Source organism: Patiria miniata, unplaced genomic scaffold (assembly GCF_015706575.1).
Source record: "Patiria miniata isolate m_02_andy unplaced genomic scaffold, ASM1570657v1 HiC_scaffold_11, whole genome shotgun sequence".
Classification (NCBI taxonomy): domain Eukaryota; kingdom Metazoa; phylum Echinodermata; class Asteroidea; order Valvatida; family Asterinidae; genus Patiria; species Patiria miniata.
Window position 1 is genome coordinate 3,089,364 of NW_024037049.1, and position 16,596 is coordinate 3,105,959.

At 38.0% G+C, this 16,596-nt stretch overlaps 2 protein-coding genes across 17 annotated transcripts in view; one reads left to right on the top strand and one right to left on the bottom strand.

Moving 5' to 3' along the window:
- The window catches only part of LOC119741854 (dynein heavy chain 3, axonemal-like), a 146,206-nt gene extending 139,732 nt beyond the window's left edge, over nt 1-6,474 (top strand). For 14 of the 15 annotated variants that reach the window (XM_038217770.1, XM_038217843.1, XM_038217794.1 and 11 more), the window contains one exon: nt 340-6,474. In XM_038217770.1, coding sequence (XP_038073698.1) covers nt 340-485 — 146 coding nt within the window. In that variant the 3' untranslated portion in view covers nt 486-6,474. The remainder of the gene's footprint in view (nt 1-339) is intronic. The other variant, XM_038217780.1, reaches the window with a different exon arrangement.
- Nucleotides 6,475-7,604: 1,130 nt separating this feature from the next.
- Nucleotides 7,605-16,596, bottom strand: part of LOC119741838 (mucin-16-like) — a 61,280-nt gene continuing 52,288 nt past the window's right edge. For both annotated transcript variants that reach the window (XM_038217757.1, XM_038217751.1), the window contains 3 exons: nt 15,632-16,174; nt 12,597-12,764; nt 7,605-10,509 (listed from right to left, as the gene is read on the bottom strand). In XM_038217757.1, the coding sequence (XP_038073685.1) occupies nt 10,298-10,509; nt 12,597-12,764; nt 15,632-16,174 (923 nt within the window). In that variant the 3' untranslated portion in view covers nt 7,605-10,297. The remainder of the gene's footprint in view (nt 10,510-12,596; nt 12,765-15,631; nt 16,175-16,596) is intronic.

Genomic DNA, 16,596 nt, shown 5'->3' on the forward strand with positions numbered 1-16,596 from the left:
AATCAGCCGAGGTTATTGTCTGTGAGCAAGGCACGTTGTCACAAATATGCCTTGGTCAAAAACGTTATTTATAAACAATTTGATGCATTATTTGTGCTTGTGAAAACTGTTGACACACTTACAAGTTGTGTTTATAACCATATTCTCATTTGAACCACTGATTGTGAACACATTTGGTCAGGCCAAAGTTCTTTAGCCATTTCTCTTTTGCATGTGTACAAAGGTACATTTAGATTTGTCACAAGTAGTGTTAGCCATGTTTTGGAGTTCACTTTGATGCGCACATAATCTTAAGAAATTGCCTATTTTATACCTTTATCTTGATATCCTTCTGTCTAGTTTACAAGACCAGTGCTCGGCGTGGTGTTCTGTCCACTACCGGTCACTCCACCAACTTTGTTTTCTTTGTTGAGTTGCCATCTGACCGTCCTGCCAACCATTGGGTCAATCGAGGTGTAGCTATGCTGTGTCAGCTGGATGACTGAACTGGTACATGTAACCCCTCCCCAACTCACCCTACTCTACCCCATAACAACAAATATTGTTGTGGTAATTAGACACGGCATTACCTCCACCCTTAATCCATCTCCAGTCGTCATTCATCCTTTTACTTTTCTGTAATCTTATTTACCTTTGTTCATATTTTACCATTGAAAACGAAAACGTAACAAGTCAAATGTTCTAGTTTAACAGCCCTTGTTTACTGTTGTTGCATGTACATGTAGATGTTCCATTTCATTTTCACTCTCAAGGGCAAGGCACACTCAGTGCTGCAGGTTTCGTATGTCAATATTTTTGAGTGTCTTTTAGACAGAAATTTGGGCAGTCTAATTTCTTCTGTGTATCTACAGAGTGTCGGGTCAACTCGACCATTTGCCAACTCAACCGTTGTGTGTTCAACTGTAAAAGTCAACTCGACCATTTGCCAACTCGACCGTTGTGCGTTCAACTGTAAAAGTCAACTCGACCATTTGCCAACTCGACCGTTGTGCGTTCAACTGTAAAAGTCAACTCGACCATTTGCCAACTCGACCGTTGTGCGTTCAACTGGAAAAGTCAACTTGACCGTTGTCCAAATCGTTCGCTGTGTCGTTGTGTGTGAACATGTATATGCCAACAAGGGAACGTAGTTCTAAACATAGATTTTATTATGATATGTCTATAGGCACAGTCTCATAAAAAAATAAACATTGCTTTCATCCATCTAGTGCACACGAGCACGAGTGAAATAAAAATATTGCAGTGCTGAATCGTATGCTGAACTGAATGTCGGTCACTCTGGCACCTAACCAATTCAGCCCCTGCCAACTTGGCACCTTGCCAACTCGCTAACCATCTCCAAATAATAAGTATGTTTGTAAAAATGTCATGAAAAACAGTATAACATGATTAGGTTATAAAACACGTCGGTCTGCATGCAGCTGCGATAGCGGGTTACTGGGCATGACCGGACAGGGGCCGAGCGGTGATGAGCGTAGTGTACCGTGTGGCGTGGCGCTACAAACATGTAGTGGCACGTGACGCCAGTGGCGGGCGAGCTAGCTATGCAGTGTCTGGTTCATCAGTATGATGTTAGTTCAGTTTAAACCATGCCCACTGGCCATTAAGTAGCATTAGAACCATTGGAACCTGAAGCTAACACAATTTAAAGTGTTTATCCAATGGGCGCTAGTAATCAGTGGTGCGCGCGCGTGTATAACGTTTTTACTAACGAACTGGATAACGGTAAACCCCGACGGCTTCCACCATAGTCTAGGAGCTAGACGTTGTTATGGTTTGATATGCGATAAGCCACAGCAGAGGGCGTTATCACGACCAACAAATTTCACCCATTAACCCGTTGTGTAATGCGCACGCACCTGTTTGGCCTAGTATATGCAGCACACAATTCACAAAAATTCAAAGTAGTGTTCCAAAGCAAACTTTCAAATTTCTTCCAGTATATAAAAGATGCAGCAAGACGTTTGTGCAATTTCACTGGTCAGCTCTTCTGTTGTGTGTAGTATGTGTGAGACTGAAAATGGACAGTAATTGCCTGCAGAAGTCACGCATGCGCACTAGTTTTAAAAGATGTCCTAGTCATTGCTACTGACAGGTTCTTGGGTGATTATGGGTTGGTCGTGATAGCGCCCTCTTGTGGCGTATGGTTATTGCTTCGGCGGGTTATCACGTTAAACCATACAGACGTCTAGCCCCTAGAAAACTTTCACCGGAATATGGTGCATGGTCTGCACGTGAGGCTGTTTGTGGCATGGGGCCCAGTAGAGCATGTACTAGTGTGCATGAACGAACATGCCCATGCGTGCTGGCCGCCCGGTCATGGTGGGCCGATGAAACACGAGGCTCTAAGCCTAGCGCCTCCCAGCCCGGCCCCCTTCTCAGTTAGCCCTGTGCGCGCTCTATTGTTACTCCCATTGTTGTGGCCGCTAAAATGTATCTATCATAGCCTATCTCAGTATCTGCAGACTGGTCTCGCTGATTTGTTACTTCATATTATTTTGGTTTTCCATACATGTATTTAATGCTAGGGTGTACCGTCACTAATACGTCCACGGTGGTGAACCCTGAACTGCCAAAGATTTTGTGGTATGATTTCCATGAAATTGCAAGACATTGTTTCCTCTTGAAAAAGAATGACACAACAAAATAAATACTTTTTGAATCATTTTGATACGAACTTGGATCTTTGAAATATAACAATTTAAATGGCAAAAACCAGTAAAACATTCAGTCTTTTTTGGTGTCGTATTGTGTTTATTTTTATAACTCAAACTTTTCAAAACCAAAGAAAATGTTTAATATATCATTGGAATGTAATTTGATTTGATTGTTATCTCTCGTAGTCTCATTACAAAAAAAAGTAATGTCTTTCATTTTCGGTTCACCGCATGAGGTGACAGTCATGTCCTGGCCCACATGATCGCAACCAGACAATATCAGATGGCCCGCCGTGCCACACAGGTAAAATACACTTGGCAACACGGAACATGCATATGCGTAATTGCCGTTTCCGCATGCCAGACATATTTATTTACTAATTTTTTGGGTTAGAGAAAAGGAAAATTAATTGACAATACATCTTTTATTAATAGATGCAAAATAATTTTACTTTTGGATATGAATGATTGCATCTGTAAACATGGAGTGGCTGTGCTGATTTATTGAGCGTAACAAAATCGTCCCTAAAAGCCAGGACGAACTCATGCTATATGAATGATTACTATGCACACTAAAAATCAAATCACACAACCCAAGGATATGTCGAGTTGTACATACAACGGACGAGTTGGCAAATGGTCAGGTTGACTTGAAAGTGAAGTCGAGTTGGTCAACGGACGAGTTGGTCAATGGATGAGTTGGTCAATGGATGAGTTGGTTCAACGGTCAAGTTGATACGACGGAGGTGTTGGTAAAGGATCATGTTTCAAGTCAAGTTGACAAACGGTCGAATTGACTGCAGTCCTACAGAGACATGCATGGAAGTTTGTACAAATCATGACACATAGCAAACTTCAAAGTTAAATCCCTCAGTCAAATGTGTGAACCAAGAATGTGGAGGCGGAGCCTGTGGTACACTCTCAGTTACAGTGTTCTACCTACAAAATTGCAATGAACACAATTTTCACATAAATTTGGCAGACATTTAAAGCTGACTTGTTCACGTTTGCCTTGTTCACGTTTGCCTTGTTTGTCATAAAAACTTCAGGGGTTTTGGGGGTCATGCAATCCTTGGATAATTTTGTTCATTTGGTGGAATTCGTTGTAAATCCATGAAAGTCATTGACATGCAAACATATTAACATTGCAAAATATGCATATTTTTTTGGTGTTTTCAGTTGTTTAAATGCTTAACATCTTTCTTGCAATACAACTAAAAACCATTTTGGTTATTAAAAAAACATAGAGTTTAGAAAAGAAAAAAACAAAAAATAGTAGGCCTATGTGTGAAAAAGAAAAAAAAACCAGGGTATAAACTTAAGATATACATGTAGATTAAAAGGGCGTGCCACGTGAAAGAGTAGGTTATATTTTTGTATGCATTGAGTAGTAACAATACAAGTGGAGAGAAATGACAATGATAGACCAGATATGGTAGATAGAAGTCACAGCTAGAGATAAGAGATTGCTGTGTTGCTTAATAATTTTGGATTATATTATAAAATCTGTAATGATACAGTGACTAAAAGACAATGTTTTCAATTCCTGTGTGACCATTTCTTTAAACAATAATCTTTGCATAATCACTTTGTGCTGATGTATCTACACCAGAGTATATTCAGTCCAAAGTATACGACAGAGTGCCTTTTCTGTCTCTCAAATATCATCATTTGACTTTGTAGGTGATTCTTATTGCAACTCAACTTGATGCACTAATTGAACAATAATGTTCCTCTAAGAAATTTGAATATTAAGGTTGACTTAAATTAGGTATTGTAATCTATTGTATATGTGAATAATCATTCCATACAAGTAAATTATTTCTTTGTACATATAATCATCAGATTGAGAATTATGTATAATTGAAGATATTGAAGTGGAAAAATTATAACTATTGTAAATCCGTCCTAACAATCTAAAATGAAAGAATGTATCAACAGATATTTATTAATTTTAATTTCTATGAATTATTTTATTGTGAATTTGACCTTTCTAAATCACATACACTGTATATTCACAGTTCCTGATTGAGGTGTGAATTCTGTTATCTTTGTGATATATGTAATTTTCACAAATAAATAAGTGTTTTTCAATGTGTAATATTGTCAATCTATTTTTGCAAGAATGAATGAGAGTGCCTTGATTTTTCTAAAGAGTAATCTATTTTAAGTATTTTTCATTCAATTATTTTGTGTGTGAATATAATTCAAGAGTGATATAGATTTTCTACTTGTAGTTAAAATACTACCTGTAACGACTTACTGCCTCAGATTCTACAGGTATACAGAGCGAGTAAAAAAAATGGCTATTTGGAAAATTCATTGTCTCCCACAAAAGCGGAAAAGGTTACAAGTTTGTTCTCCTCAGCCAACATTCGATCTGGGTATTGACCATATTCAGTACAAATGTCACTGATATTCAGCAATGCATGCAAAGGATACATGTCTTTCTTTGTGATATACCCCAAAACACTACCAACACAATGTTTCCCAATATTTTTAAGGGGGTATTTAACATTATTTAAAGGCGCAAACGAGAACCTGAACAAGGGGCACCAGAATGCCCAGATTTTTTCTGTGGGGTACCCCAAGGACCAGGTGTACTGCATTGTGCCAAACACCCTGCAGGATTTTCGTAACAAATTACTGATGAAATCCAAGCCCTCAGAAGAACAAGAATGACCCGCAGAGCTAGTCATGAGGATAATGGGCACAACTATGCACTGATCTGAATAAGACTGGTGGAAGGTCGAGCAGCAGGACAGTGAAAATATGAACCTTATGTGTCATTCACTTTCAAGTTCAATGAATGTAATTCCATTTGGTTGATGTCTGTACTTCTCAATGTTGCCATTGTGTTCATAGCAAAAGCAAAAGGCCTTTTCTGAACATTGTGTTGAGAGTGTTTTTGGGTAGTAACAAAGAAAGGCCTTTATCCCTTGCATGCATGGATGAATATCAGTGACATTTGTACTGAATGTGGTCAATACCCAGATCGAATGTTGGCTGAAGAGAAAAAATGGTGAACTTTCCCAATTTGGGGGGAGACAAGGAATTATCCAAAGGGACATTTTTTTTACTCGCCCTTTATTTGCAATAAGCGTAGGCTTAAAAATATCTGTTGATGGTTAAGAACTGCACTGTAGTTGTATTGAAAGATTGTTTCACTCAGTGTTTTTTTTTCTCCATCAAAATCTGATTGAAAATGATCGTCCTATTGCCAAAAAAAGTTTTGGGGTGATCAATCTTTCCAGTCAAATGTCATGTCATCCTAATCGTGCAAATCAAATTGAAACTATCTGCAAGTAAGTGTTGTTGCTGTTTTGTTTTATTGTGTAATTCACATTGCTTATTAACCCTCCTGCTATTTGAGCAGTCACAAACAGTCTAATAAATTCACTTCCAATACCCTAATATACTTTTAATGAAGGCTAGTCACTAGCAGTCAGATCATATGTCAAGCAAGCACTTTGACTAGTCAAACTGGGTCAACAGACAAAGCAGACAAGTTGTGGTCACAGCTATTTTATTGCTCACTGGGAGTCAAAGCATAGCTGTATCAAGTTACCTAAACAGTCTCAGCCAGGCAATTCTGTTGAAAACAGTCACTTGTTTGATTTCGACTTTAAGGAATACTTGGCACAGAATGTATTTTTGCATAGAAAGTTTTGCACCAATGAGCAAAAAAACCTGTTTAATTTTTATGACATTTTTGGTAGGTTTTGTATAAAATATGTTGATGCATTCATGATCTGCTATCAATTTCTTGGTAGAGTAACTGGACAAGTACAAATAAAATCTGTCCTTTTTATGTAAATGTTTGTTTCATTGCTGTTTTTATAAAAATAACCAATTTGACATTGTAATCATACAGGGACCCTGATGGAAGGTATGTTTGCATCCTACTTTTCTGTTTACATTGTACTCTGTATTGGTGTTGTTTTAGAAAATCTACAATGTGGGTAATTATCTTGAACAATTTATGAATACAAAAATGTAAGGAGTATCACATCATTTGCAACCTTGGCTTACGGATACTACACACAAGGATGAACGACTGTTCTGAGCTCTAGTGCAAAATGCACTGAACAGACTTGCCTTAATTAGTTGGACGCACGATTAACGGGCATTAATACCCATTGGCATGTTAATCGCGAATGTTCCAGGTGTGCCATTTTGTCAGGTTTTTTTTGGCATGACATCTAAAACGTAAATGTTCATAAAAACTGTAAGCAAAACCACTCCTTAAGCAAGATATACTTGTCCAAAATTGTTTAAAAATAAATACTTCGGGATATAACAGATGGCATTGTGCAGTTTTTGTCGTCAGAGATGCAGTATTTACCCAGAACACTGTTTACCCAAATCTCGTTTTTAATTAGGCTTTCATTAACAAGTTTTAGAGGGATGTGGTCCCGAACCAATGAAACAAATACATGTAGTTCATTTTAAAGCTACATGTAATTGTGAATCAAATTAAATTAGTTGATCAGTCTCTGTGAAGTTGACAACAGTCTCTGCGAAGTTGTCAACAGTCTCTGTGAAGTTGACAACAGTCTCTGTGAAGTTGACAACAGTCTCTGCGAAGTTGACAACAGTCTCTGCGAAGTTGACAACAGTCTCTGTGAAGTTGACAACAGTCTCTGCGAAGTTGACAACAGTCTCTGCGAAGTTGACAACAGTCTCTGCGAAGTTGACAACAGTCTCTGCGAAGTTGACAACAGTCTCTGTGAAGTTGACAACAGTCTCTGTGAAGTTGACAACAGTCTCTGTGAAGTTGATAACAATGTCTGTTAATTTAACCCGAACAGTCTAATGCAAGCATATTTTTTTTCCGTTTCAATCATCTTGACAAATTTCAATCATCGTCCGATTGAAATTTAACATTGTCCTTTCACTTTATCTGTGAGACTTGGCTGTGCAATGACAGGCAATCAAATGAACATGAAAAGTTCCAGAATAACCTTTATTACTAGGAAATGCCATATTCTATCTTTCAACAATCGATACTCGATGTCTACATAATTTACACTTGAAAGATATTATTTTTTATTGCAGTAATGGCATAAATTATTGGCTTTAGTAAAAAAGAATATTATCTTCTACAAACTACACATAATCTAAAAATTTAAGTTTTCTACAAAATTTAGTTACGCAAAAACACTAAGTCTAAAGCACCAGTGTTTGACAATCTTGCACTATTTAACTATGGAAGTATAGTCCAAAGGGTACATTGCATATTGTTATACCTCTGTCTTAAATACTGTATTTTCATTGACCCAGAACGATCACGTGTTAAGTTTATAAAAAGTCATGGCACACTCTCAATGGGATATCACGTTCATATGGTATGTACGAAATGCTAGTATTGTTGGTACCCACGCCATTTTCACCATGTTTTCACACGAGTGGGAGCAGCCAACTTGCAGAAGATCAGCTGTTTCGAGCACGCGACATGCATGTGAACCGACGTTCGATGGTCATGATTGCTGTGTTTACTACTGTTTGTTTTCGAGATTTTTACATCAAAATCAAAATAATCCAAGACAGAGGTACAAGAAAACAATTATTGATTGCTTTGATGTGGGATATGACGTTTTGAATGCCCTTGGGTGCATATCCCCTCGGGTGTTCAAAATGTCATATCCCTCATCGCAGCAGTCAACAATTGTTAAATGTCAATTTGCACAAAGTCAACCTAACGCATGTTATTTTTTTAACATCTACCTTTAAACAAAACCCAATTGGCTGGTCCAGAGGCCAGCCTACACTCCTCTATGCAGTCAGTAACTGGCTGAGTTACTGTCATTTGTGAATTAGACTTGCCTGGGCCTCACCATGGCCTAAAACTTGGGCTCCAATGACTACCTTGACCTCTTAGGGAGGAATTCCATATATCAACATCACTTATTTTCCCCTGCAATTACCTATCAACCATCAGAATGCAATTATATGTCCTAAGAAGTCAATTTAGCAGGAAAAATATTGAAGCATTTACTGAGAAACACATCAAATTTTCAAACCTGTCTCAAGGGTTTGTGCACAGAGTGTCAGGTGATGTCCAGGTATGGAACTCTTTCCCAAAGTGATCTGGACCCAGTTGTACTACACTTAACGAATAGGATTATTGCCTTCCTTTGCTTCACTTCAAGAAGTTCAAACTTCTCTTGTCTTTCATTTCACATCACATTAAGTTGATTCCTCATAACAAATGTTTGTTTTTGTTTTGGGGTTTTTTTTACAGCCCAATGTTCATAAGACACTTAACCCCAGAAGTTGCATCATTCCGATTTATTTCATTCATAATATCTGTGGCAAAATAGTAAATGGTTATAAAAAGCAAAACATTTTTTTTTAAGTGTCATTTTAATAATAAATGTGTGCATGTCATGTAAGTTATGTAACAAATAACATACCCCCTTTCCACAATGAAGGCACATACTTTACCCAGCACCGCAAGATGGCATTTGGAACAGCCAAAAAAAACCAATTTCTGTATCAACAATATTTTCTTTATAATAACTAATGAATAACTATGAAATGTCTTTCTTCAACAAGACAACGATATTCCTCTTAACCCATCCAAGTATTTCAACTGTAACATCAAGAAAAAACTTGTCAAACTACAAATGCAAACAAGAGCACTCTCTGAGGAACACAAATCTGAGAAGTGGAACGTTGATCATCCCACACTAGTCTGTGTATCCACATTCTATTACAGATAGGATACTGATCAATTTCCCAAAATTACTCTGACGGTCCGTCTTCACAATACATGTACATATCAAGTCACACTGTGTTTAACCTAACTCCCTGGTGTCTTTTACTAAGAACTGTAACCAGTCCATCAAAATCTATCACTGACTTTGCTTCACATAATGCTTCACAACCAAATCCACTGAAATCCATCACAGGACCACCACTGCTATAGGTGCATTTTGATGGACTCGGTACTCATGGCTTGCCCACCAAAATTTAGGTTCGGGTTAAACACTTTTTAGTACATATTGGCATGCCTAGCTTCGGGTTAAACACTTTTTAGTACATACTGGCATGCCTAGCTTGCCATAACCAGTGCTAGTTCATTCTTTTGACAAATGCTCAAGCACAACATGAAGTCATAGCAACAATATGTTTCAAGGTGGAATTCACCAATTAACCATTAACACACATATAAGAATAGATCCTTTGCATTGCAGCCATCTTGGAGGTGTGTTCGCTTGTTTATAGGGATTCATACCAGCAGACCTTTGTACAATAACAACTGCCAAGATGACTGTTGAATGCAAAGAGTCTTAAACAATCTTCACATAAATGACAGGATTATTCAGGAAATACTAAAACATGTCTCGAATATACACACAGTATGCAGCATATAACAGTCTTATAAAAATATTTACCTTCAAGGTTTATGATCTCATAATTGGCTATAATAAAATAAGTGCAAGACTGCAAGTTAATCCACACTTTTTGCAATAGCACCTCTGGGTTTTTTTTTTTCATGTATAAATTGTATACATTTCAAGGCAGTGATCTTGAGCCTTAAACCTTGAGTCTTGCTGTCACATAATCAATTTCAGTGTTACTCTTCATCATTGATTATTTGCATCACTACCTTAACTTTTACAATGGACCATCAATTAAATCACTTTTTTCATTTTCTCCTCAGCCTGTAGATACAGGAAGTCTTCACATATCCCATGATGCACCTTGACCAGGTCCTGCATCCCATCCATACACAGCTGGGTCTTTATGAGGCTACAGTCATTGTCATAGGTCACATGACCACTGCCACAAACGGGATTATAGATGGATGGACACATAAACTCCTGGCATGATATCTTTCCAGTGACTGAGAGAGAAAAGAAAATCACAATATCATTAATCCCAAAGATACAAAATGCAGCTCCACTCAATCCAGTGGCGGACGGGGGGGGGGGGGGGGGGGGGGGGGGGGGGGGGGGGGGGGGGGGGCAAGAGGTTGTCCATTTTGTGTGTGTGTGTGTGTGTGTGTGTGTGTCCCATGATATGACCTTGGTGATATGTATGTTGCCAATTTTCGAGTTGTATAATAGGGGGTAAGTGGCGCCACCAACGTCAAAATAGTCTGCCCACACCAAAAAAAAAATCATTTTTTTTAGGAATTTTTTTTGAGCCCCCCCCCCAAAAAAAACGTCCTGGGTGCAGGCGCAGTTGGGGGGGGGGGGGGGGGGGGGGGGGGGGGGCTAATGAAACAGCGGTAATGGTTACACTACACTAGCCCCCCAAAATCAAAAAAAAAAATGCATTAGCAAAAAGAGGGATTGTGATGTACATGCGAATGGTCTCCCCCTAAAGAAAGAAATAGCCGTGACAAGGGTGCATTAGTTAATATAGTGTGAATGATTTTAGGATTTTATTGGCGCTCCCCATTGAAAATACAGCATGAGCCATTTGAAACAAACAATTTTTTTGGGGGGGGGGAGGGGGAGTACGAATTTCAAATGGAAATTTGTCTAATTGAAAATGTAACTTAATTAATATGCAAACAGGTTTTAGATATTGCGGTAAACCTGCAATGGATCGAGGTCCATTACTCGCACTGTGTGTTGTGTGTAGGCGCAGCTGTTTTCAAACATTAGGCCTACATGTATGTGTATCTCTTGTACCCCTCACAATTTGTGTGCATGTGCGTCACTTCACTAACCTGTGGCTGTGCGATTACGAAAACAACACTGATTATAGGTGTTAAAAATAAATATGCATGTGGCTCAATAAATCACTATCTGCGTGTGTCAGATTCCTGCAATACTGCACTGTGATTGGCCACTTCTCAAATCAGTAGATTAGCTCTTTGACTGTATACAAATGCCTGGCACATATAAGGCTGTAAACCTACATGAGATAATTAAAAACAGGTGTATGTGTGAATCTGCTGCACACTGCACAGACCAAGTAAAACTTAGACCTGGTCAAGTCTAGGGTACGAAAACACCTAGTTGGGGTTGCATCAATGGTTGTAGTGCAGATCAATGGTGGTTGTGCACTTTTTCAGGAATAGCCAATGAATCTGGATGGGACATAGCATGCTGTCATTTGTAATCAAATACAAATTTAATATCTGCTTCTAACTTGATCAAATATTGGAAAATTCAAAATGCGCTGATCAAGTTTTACATGCAGCAGCCTACACTGGCTGTCCATCAGTGTGCACTGGGCTTGTTGGAAATTGACAAAAGCTTGTTACAGTAATATCCAGAACATCATATATGTATCAACATAATTTCTTGAGGTACTGGAATGGTTGATATTTGATAGATTTGCAGAAGACATTTGCATGGGCATCGCCAGGATTTGTTTCCAGGAGGGGGGGGGGGGGGCAAAGCAAATTTTCCCCCAAATTCCTTAACTTTGTCATTATATTCTCAATTTATCCTTTTTTTGAGCGTGAGCAGGGGAGCATTTGCCCTAACCCACCCCCCCCCCCCCATAAAATTAACAGCAACATGGCTTCGCATCTCTTTTTCCTTTTTCTTTTTTGTTTTGTTTTCCGGGGGGGGGGGGGGGGGGTGACTTTCAACAAAGGTGTGGCAGTTAACAACTAGCTAGCAACTTATACAATTAAAAAACGTTTTTCATCGTCTTCTTGAGACGCCTCACATTTTTCCCCCCAATGTTTAAAATCGATACCATGCTCATCGGATATTCGGTGAATGAGGGAATATTGGGTATATTCAGCACAGCCCTATTATGGTTCAGATAGTAACCAGGTTGGTTTGTACAACAGCTAGCACCATACATGTACTTCTGTCAGAACTAGGGACCACCTTGAATGTACATGACCCTGTGAAGGCTTTGTATGTACACCCACAGCTGATGGAGGGAGTTAACACTAAAAGGGATATTTTGCAAGAAGGATTGAGAGAGTTTTCAGCCCCCATCATGCCAGACTTAACTTACCAAGATCAAGCAGCCCAGGTATGCAGTCTCCAGAATAATCAGCTACCAGCGTAGTGGATCCTCGTAGGCAGGCCACACGCTTCAACTCACAAGCAGATTGATAGGTCTTACCATCAGACCCACACACAGGGCACAGATCCATTTCACAATGTGGACATTTGCGGGGATCTGGGAAAAAAAGGATGTATTGTAAGGAATCAAATTAATTATCATATTTTTTGGAGAGATACAGAGTAAATATCTCCAAACAAATGCTTGTCCTCCATCAACGTACATGTCTTTTCAAAACAGTACTTTTCGATAAGTTCCCCTAATGCATATCATACTCCATAACCAAATCTTAAAAATTCCCACTGAAGGCTGAAATGCATGCTGTTGGCATTATGTCTCTACGCTCTTAAACATGGACTCCATACAGCTTGCAAATTGAATGCCTCAGGGATGTAAGCAGACTGTGATATTTGTTTGCAGGAAACAAGGCATACATGAAAAAGGAAACACACATGTGTGGTGCCAACTTGCTAATATATTATCTGATATTTTAAAAAGGCAGAAAAACATAAAATTGCAGGAGAATTAACATCTTTTGTTACTTTTGAAATATCTGATAAAATATTATTTTCTGCACAATGACAGGGAATACAGTCCCAAAAAAATACAAGACCACCGGTCAGCTACTATTATACTTATTCAAGGCTGTATTGAAAAACTGGAGCCTTGAAATAAAAACTTACATATTTCTTTGAAGAGTTCTTTTTACGAATGAGGCTTATAACTGATCAAAATTAATGCAATATTCAGATTAAAATGTCTGAAACAAAATGGACCCCAAAGATGCGTTGGGGAAATGATGAATCCAAATGTGAATTCTTTTTGAGAGATGATGCAGGCCGGTTTGATTTCCTGAAATCAATGAGGTAGGTTGATTCAGTGTATTTTCACTTACATCTGCAGTCCAGGTTTGAAGTTAGTTTGAATCCAGATATGGATTATGTTTTCAACCATTCGTTTAATTTGTGAATTAGAATGTCCAACTCTCAGTTTTAGAAAATTGAATCAGGGGTAGAAGCTTGTGAAATATTGACATATTTACATTATTATACATTCATTTTTTAAAGTACAAACAAATGAAATAGTTTTACCGTGCATGCCTATCATTTCCATATCCATCATCATGCAAGGTATTAATACATGCGTATTAATACTCACACCTATCAATGTATCTGCAGTACCAGATGTCAGTAGAAAACTTCAAAATTATCCATCACTTGAGGACAGTGTTGGTTCCAAAATCAAATTGTCGGTATAAGGCAAATCAAAAGTAAAAAATATTGCTAAACAAAGAAAAAATATTGCTAAACAAAGAAAAATAACTTTAAAAATAATTTCAAAAGGGGAACTAAAAAACTAAACAATTGAGCAGCTGAAAGTAAGGAAGAAACTAGGAGAAATGTTCAGACTTTGTGTTTAGGACGGGTTAAGAGTAGTCAAAGAGCATGAACTGTCATTCAATAATATGTTACTATTAGAATCAGGATAATGGAGCAGTGTGTTTGCCTCCACCTTTATGACCCACATTGGATTTCTGCAGATGTGAATTGAAGGAGGATTCACCAGAGTGTATGTCTGGGTTTTCCCCACACATGTATCTTAAAGTGCATATCTCTTGCCAAGTTACTTAAGACTATAGCTATATGAATCATTCCTTCAAATTTTTACTTCTCCTTGGTGTCATCTAATTTTTTTAAAATCCTTTGTAATGCCATGGATGTAATGTAATTAGTAAAGTAAAGTCTGTCCCAAGCCCATATGGCTCAACAGGCCTTAGATAATGAGTCACAAACGCTAACCACTACGCCATGCCCCCCCCCAACACTTGCATGTAACGTCCAAGTATAATCATACTTTGAAATATTTACAATGATAAAAGACGACAACAACAAATGCTCACAATTATTCATATCACTTAAATTTGTAACAAATTGACAGTAAACAAGTTGTGAAATGCAAATGCAAAAAAAAACCTAATGAAAATAAATGCAATGAGCAACAGAATCTGTTTCAAATTAAAATGAAAGTGATGCATTGTTAAGGTTATGCCCAAAACTCATAGATAAGTAAAACAACTATGATGGAGACAATAACTGCAATTATGATGATGATGATGATGGAGACATTAAGAGCAGCTGTGGAGTACAAACACAGTAAAAAATATTCTTTGTAATAAAGATAGTCAACAAATATGTGTTTTTTTTGGCATGCAATTCCTACTTAAGTGAACAATACCGGTAATAAACATTTTTTAACGAACGGTTATAGTCCGAGATTGTAGTGAATGTTATGTTATGTGTAGACCTCCAAATATATATATTACAGACAATTAAGACAGCCACACTCACTGGGATGAATAATAAAATATGCTGATATCTACATGCATGCCTGTTGTTGTTTTTTAATTTGGCTATTAATGCATTTCTCCTATTAATGCATTTCTTTTCATCAACATAACACGGCTTTGTTTTGCAGCATGCATCAAAATTTTCTGCAAGAAAATGCCTTTTTTTTAAATGGTAGGTGTTATGCATGTTAAATTAGCATGATATTTTTATGATTTTGTGAGATGCAAATGTCAGGTGAAGTATATAGCTGAGAGTCAAAGATGATGAGTTTTTAATCTGAAGAGCTTAGGAAAAAAATTTGTCCATAGAAAAAAAGTTAACAAACCCAAACATTATGGTTTATTTGTTGGGACTGATTTTCACCTGATCTTTTACTTAACAGTTCAATTTGGATATAGTTATGGTTGAGTTCTTGCAATGAAGCTCAATGGATTTAGGCACAGTTAGAAATTGATCATGTCAAGTGAGAATTGTGTCGTCCCTGCCAACAATGTTCAGCAACTGCAGCCTCATGCATTAACTTCACCCTCAGAGGTAAAAATGCAAAAGGATAACTGCTTACTTCCCACATGGAGAAAACCTATAAATAACGGTGTAAAATCTTAGAAACATGCAAGTTATTGCAAAGATTAGTACCTGGATTTGTGGATGGTTGTAACATGCTTGTCATTTCACCCGGCTTTGTTGTCGCTGTTGTTGCAGCCTTGCTCGGAGTCACTGTAGGGGTTGCCTTCTCAGTCACCCTTTCTGATGGCTTTTGGTCGGGATTCACTAACTGGAACACCCTGTAGTCCTGTTTAGTTGTCGCAAGATTAGAAAAGGAGAACACCATGTCCTGTTGAGCTTTCCTGTCCTGTCCTGAGCCCTCTGGCTCACCAGCTGATGAATCTTTTGATGTGATGGAAGAGGTGGAATCCTTTAAATCCATAGGAGTAACTCTAGGTGATGTATTCTCTTCCATGCGAGTTATTTCAGTGGCACCATTGATGTTGGACAATGTCCCTTCCAATCCTGAGCCTTCTGGTTCAGGCGATGTGGACAGTTCAGAAGATGACAAGTCTCTTGATGAGGTTGTAGGATATCTTATCGCTTCAGTGGAGACACTACTCGGAGACATGCTCTCCACATCTGGGGAGGTTGGTAGCTGGAGAGATGAGGGGGAACCTTGTGATGCACCATCTTGAATTTTTGAGGAAAAAAAACGGTCAAACAAGATTGTTTTAATACAGTCATTCTAATGTTGACTTAGGGTACCTCAGATATATTTCATGGATTTGTACTTGCTACTTTAGATGTAATTTAAAATACATTTATACTATATGTATTGACAATTCCTAGATTTAGCATCTGACAAAGTTTATTATAGTCTGGCATATCAACCACTGAAATGTTTAAATGTTTACTGGGGGAATTGTGTCAGTATTATCATTCCTTAACTGTAGAAAGGCAATTGATTGTTTTCTAAATAATCATCTTGGTTATCGCTGAAACGCAACTCTAAAAAAACAAAAAAAACAAGAAGAATCCACTATCTGATAAATTACTGTACTTTCAATTTTCAAGACGTGCAACATGTAACATTAATGTTTATGTTCACCTAC